At 50.1% G+C, this 5,518-nt stretch overlaps 1 protein-coding gene across 5 annotated transcripts; it reads left to right on the top strand.

The window, feature by feature from the left end:
* Positions 1–1,472: 1,472 nt before the first annotated feature.
* LOC136508514 (transcription factor BHLH3-like) lies at positions 1,473–5,208 on the top strand. Of its 5 annotated transcripts, none has more exons than XR_010772020.1 (5): positions 1,473–2,269; positions 2,366–2,539; positions 2,699–2,873; positions 3,200–3,328; positions 3,486–3,717. XR_010772020.1 is itself a non-coding variant. In XM_066503202.1 (5 exons), the coding sequence occupies exons 1-4, from the start codon at positions 1,604–1,606 to the stop codon at positions 3,284–3,286; spliced, it is 1,098 nt and encodes a 365-aa protein (XP_066359299.1). In that variant the 5' UTR covers positions 1,478–1,603; the 3' UTR covers positions 3,287–3,328; positions 4,603–5,206. The 5 variants fall into 5 exon arrangements, 3 of the variants coding, with proteins under 3 accessions (XP_066359313.1, XP_066359299.1, XP_066359306.1); XR_010772019.1 differs by lacking the exon at positions 3,486–3,717 and adding an exon at positions 4,603–5,208 and having other exon boundaries at positions 1,474–2,269; XM_066503202.1 differs by lacking the exon at positions 3,486–3,717 and adding an exon at positions 4,603–5,206 and having other exon boundaries at positions 1,478–2,269; positions 2,699–2,869.
* The last annotated feature ends 310 nt before the right edge of the window (positions 5,209–5,518 follow it).

Raw genomic sequence — 5,518 nt, 5'->3', positions numbered from 1 at the left:
CTGTCAGCAGCAGCTTGCCGCTGTCCTTCGTCGCTGTGGCCTGCCTCATGCGCTCGTCCACTGCCCGCAGACGGCCTATCACATGCTCAATGGTGAGGGTGGATAAGTCCAGTATCGTCTCTATGAAGATAGCAATCTGGATGTACTTCGCCGGCACGGAGTGGATGTACTTGAAGACCGCCTCTTCTTTGTTGATGGTGACGCCGTGGCTCTTCAGCTTGCTGATGAGCGTCTACCAGCGGAGGAAGAAATCCTCCACCGCTTCACTATCCTTGAACTTGAGGTTGGAGTACTCCTGCTATAAAAGCTGGGCCGTCGTCTTTTTTGCGCGGTTGGAACCAACGCGCATCGCCGCAATGGCCTCCCATGCCTCCTGAGCAGAGCTCTTCGTTCCCAATGGCTCTCTGTACTCCGCTGCCACAACAGCGAGGATAGCCTTTAGTGCTGATATGTCATCTTCTTCGTTGTTGGTGCCCTTGTCAACAACATTACAGAGCCGTTGGGCTCTGAGCTTGACCTTCACGGTCATCGACCACTCGCCATAGTTGGTGCGAGTCAGCGTCGGCTAACTGGTGCCGCTGACCTCCCGCACCGTGCACACAACGAGCTCTTGTCGTGGCTGGGCAGCCACAGCAGCACCGCTGCTGTCGCCAATCTCCAAACCGTCCGTCATCGCCAGCAGTTAGTTTGGCGACGACGCTTGTACGGGTGAGCCGACCACTCATCACCGCTGCCGACCACACACTATGGCTAGAGATAGAAGAAGGGAGGAAGAACAGAGCACACACACAGCATAAAGCACCAGCATTGGTCGGAACTCTGCAGAGGAGATGGCAAAACTGAACTCGCTCTCTTTACTGAGTTGCAGTGGCAAACTATATATACAACTCTACCCATCTAATCCTAGTACACAGACATGTCAGGCTATCATGCTGCTACAGTGACTAAATGTGACAGCAGGGCTGACTTTGACACCTGCCCCTCCTGTGGCTACAGCGCGGCAAGAGAGTCATTCGATGTCTTTTCCTGTAGCTGCTACAGTACAATAATAGGGAGCTATTTCCAGCGTCGCCTATCCCTACCGTACGTTCACACGTGGGTAGCATCAGATTCCTTAACAGGATCGCTCAAGTCACCCGCCCAGCCGGCCAGGCCATGCCCATGCCATGCGCCCCAGGCCATGCCCAACACAACAGCAGACCGACGACCCACATCGTCACCCAACGAACGGCGGTCATTGTCAAGGAATAATTGTCGCTCGATCAGGTTGCGCAGGACACGCTCGCTCGGCCTACCACGCCAGGATAATTCATTCTCATCAGGTTGCTTCTCCCCACTGCTGTGCACTCATCGTAATAGCTCCCCCCACACACACGGCCACTGGCGCTTCCAAGTTGGGCATGTGCTGCTCCGTGCTGCTGCTGTGACTGTGAGCTACCAGCCGACGACGACGGCCGCGCGCCTTGGGTTTCTTATAAGCGCGAGGGTTTGTGAGCATTTATATTAGAAGAGCGGGACGAGTTTATAGCTAGTTGTCTTGACTCTTGAGTGGCGGCACCCATCTGATCTGGGAGATAAGCTAGAGAGAGTTGGGCCGGTCGGCATGGAGCTTGACGAGGAGACGTTCTTGGACGAGCTCATGTCGCTGAGGCGGGAGGCGGCGGCGTCCACGCCGTGGCAACAAGCTGCTGCCTGTAGTGCCTACCCGGGCGGCGGCGGCGCCATGATGATGAGCGACCTCCTCTTCTTCGGCGGGACGACGGAGGGCGCCGCCGCCGACTCCACCAGCATGTACCTCTCGCCGTTCCACCAGGAGCCTCTGCAGGCGCCCATGCCGCCCGCGGCGGCCCCGCACCCGCACGAGGAGTTCAACTTCGACTGCCTGAGCGAGGTGTGCAACCCGTACAGGAGCGGCGGCGGCGTCGTCGTTGCCGTGCCGCGGGCCGAGGCCGCAGCGGTGCCCGGACCCGGACAGGCGCTCGCTGCTCTCCACGACGCCATGGTGGAGGAGGAGACGAGCGGTGACCTTGACCTGCAGGGGCAGCACTATGGAGGTGGCGGTGGCGGGTCCCCGACGTTCGTGTTCGGCGGAGGCGCCGGCGAGAGCTCCGAGATGCCCATCGTCAGGGGTGTCGGCGGCCCACACCCCCACCACAGGACCAAGCTCCACGGCGCGCCGTCCAAGAATCTCATGGCCGAGAGGCGGCGGAGGAAGCGCCTCAACGACCGCCTCTCCATGCTCCGCTCCATTGTTCCCAAGATCAGCAAGGTATGGTTATATATGCATATGCGTGCCCCTACTATATGTGATAGACTGAGCTTTGCTAAAAACCGATCGGCCATGCATGGGTGGCTCGATCATCAGATGGACAGGACATCCATTCTTGGGGACACCATTGACTATGTGAAGGAGCTGACGGAGCGGATCAAAGTCCTCGAAGAGGAGATCGGCGCCTCGCCGGAGGACCTGGACCTTCTCAACACCTTGAAAGATTCGTCCAGCAACAGCAGCGAGATGATGGTGAGGAACTCCACCAAGGTACGCGCGCTCCTCCTCGCTAGCTCGCGCATTCACATGCATACACTACTCTCTGGCTAGCTACTAGCTTAACTGTAGGGCACAGCACGCAGTACCAGCTGATCGATGAACTAGCAGCTGGTGATTTTGACCCATGTGCGTGTGGGTGGGCACATGCAGTTCGACGTCGAGAAGCGGGGCAACGGGAGCACGAGGATCGAGATCTGCTGCCCGACAAACCCCGGGGTGCTGCTGTCCACGGTAAGCACGCTGGAGGTGCTTGGCCTGGAGATCGAGCAGTGCGTCGTGAGCTGCTTCAGCGACTTTGGAATGCAGGCCTCTTGCTCGCAAGTGAGTACGTGATTAAGGGATCGATTCTTTGACTCTGAAAATTGTTCAATGCCATCTTAAATTTTCCGGGAGATGGTAATATATATGGCCTAATGTGATGGGGAATACACATACACCCACTATTTTAATTTCTTAGATATATAGATTAATTGTTGGAATCCATGGATAATGTTCAGTTATTAGAACATAAAGAACATGAAATAAAACAGCTATATATAGTAGTAATTAAACATCCACAGCTTGTGGGGAAGAGGCAGTTGTTCAATGTCCTTATTAGTAATCTCTGCATGTATATATGGATTACAAGGATTTGTTACCAATTTGTGGTAGGAGGACGGGAAGAGGCAAGTTCTGAGCACCGACGAGATAAAGCAGGCATTGTTTAGGAGTGCTGGCTATGGAGGGAGGTGCCTCTAGAGCTAGCAAGCAGCTCCAAACCAATCCAGCAAATATAAGCTAGTAAGTTGCATGATTGTTATTGTTGTTGCTTGATGCTTTTCTTCATTGATATTATTCCGTGGCTTTGCTCCATGAATTAGCATATAGAGCTAGCGTGCGTAGTAGTATGAGGTATCTGAAGAATATCCCAGCAGCAAATTAACAATTTGTTGCTCAGGTATTGTAATAAGTTGATCATTTCTTGCGGTTTGTATCATTGGATCATGGATTCATGGTGTGTATGCGGACTGATATATTGTGGTGTATCACGCGGCATGCATGGGTTAAATTCCAAGAAGCAGGTTGTTTCTTCTGCGAGTTTAGCTGTGATTTTTGTTCTCTTCCTGCATGCCAGGAAACGGTTCATACATTTCTTACTTGTCCTTGAGGCTTGAGCTACCATATGCTCTCATATGGAGGGAACAGTAGTGTATGATTGTTTTATTCCCTTTGCTTGTGGGTTTTGATCGTGGCCTAACAATTGTATGCGGGAGATGCAAGCCCCGCAAAGTACGTACCACCACAATAATGGTAAAGAACAAGGAGAATATTGAAAGGCGATCTTGTTTCCCTGTTAGCTGATCAGTGACATGCATGCAACGCTTCTGAACAGGAGCAGGAGCCAGTAATAGTATATGCATGCATTTTAGTACGCTCGCTGCTGCTTACGGAACGATTCGTTATTTTATGGTCTATCTAAATGTTAAAAGCCATGAAAAGTATATTTATGCATGAGAATATGTACGATTGATCAGAGCCAAGTCTGAACGAAATGAATTATTCCGTTTTCAAACTCTGAACACACATATATTAGTTCCTTTTGCCTTTCAAGCTAGTTTCGATGGCTCAAATTAAACTACCATAAGCTTTCTCTTAATAACTACTATTCCCTCTTATCTATATATGAGTACCTGATCGCTTTAATGTCTAATTTAGAAACTATATGGAAGTTTGTAATAATTGATCAAAAGTAACAACAAAAGTAGCAAAACGTACCGATATATATCTTCTTACTGATCCCTCCATTCCAATGCAAAATGCAAGTTCTTTTAGTTCTGTCCTATTCTTGAAGTTGGACCAATTTTATAGACAAATATATTAACATCTATATACTATCAAGGCAAATTTTGAAGCGAATTTAGTTACACCAATTTAATATATTGAAGATGGCGGTGCAATGTTTTATAAATTTGGTCAAAAATAGAAATGTTAAACTTTGGTGAAATTATAATGACTTACATTTTGGAGTTGAGGGAGTGTTATAGTCAAGTGATTTGATTTGATTTTGCGACCAGGAGGGGACGGAGGTCTCACCGTCCTCACACCATCAAAGGCACACACCACGCCTCTGCATTCAGCCCATTGCATGGATGCCGGACTGCAAGCTAAGGTGGCCGATGGCATGGCAACAGGCGGCGTTCAGGCATGCCCACACCGAGGGAGGCTGTCAAGCGACTGGCCATGTTCATTGAGGAGGTCCAGGTATTGAGGCAGTCACCTCTCATCAACTTCTCACCCAAGCAGAAGTCGACACCAAAGCGGACCACTCTGCCCATTAGGAGCAGATGGATTGCTGCTCAACAGATGGATCACATCCTGGCGTCCAAACGCATCGAAGTACTGCTCATGAAGAACATGAGGATCTGGCACATTCAGCACTGATTTCCTCTGCAGCCAAGCGCTCGTACGATTCGTACTTCAAGGGCACCCAATCAGCAGCAAACGTCGAGGCTCTCGATGAGCTGTTCCCAGCATCCAGGGCGATGACTGGTGGAGCAGCACGGTCTGGTACATCAGCTAGATCGTAGTCTAGGTTGATCCCAATGCATCCCAAGGTTGTCAAAGTCAAAAAGTAGTCCCTTTGAGGTAACCGCCGGGTTGGGAACGACCTCTCTTGTATTTTAAAACTTCTATCTTCACAATGATACGCAATGCTCTTGCGTATTCGAGAAAAAATATGATTTAATTTTGATATACCTCATGATGCCTCCAAATTATAATGTCCATGTTAAACTTTAATTCTGGCGTGGTGAACCTCTGGTTGAATTCATGTGTGTTATGCAACCCAAAAAGATGCAAGATAGATAAAATGCAAAGGTTGTCCAGGGACTTGCACGGGCTATCAAAAAGGGCAACATATCATGTGCAAACCAACCAACCTATGTAAACTTAGAAACTACCAATCAGGACCACTGGATGCTGATCTAATGG

Source organism: Miscanthus floridulus, chromosome 1 (genome assembly GCF_019320115.1).
Source record: "Miscanthus floridulus cultivar M001 chromosome 1, ASM1932011v1, whole genome shotgun sequence".
NCBI lineage: Eukaryota > Viridiplantae > Streptophyta > Magnoliopsida > Poales > Poaceae > Miscanthus > Miscanthus floridulus.
This window is presented reverse-complemented; position numbering and strand designations above follow the sequence as displayed.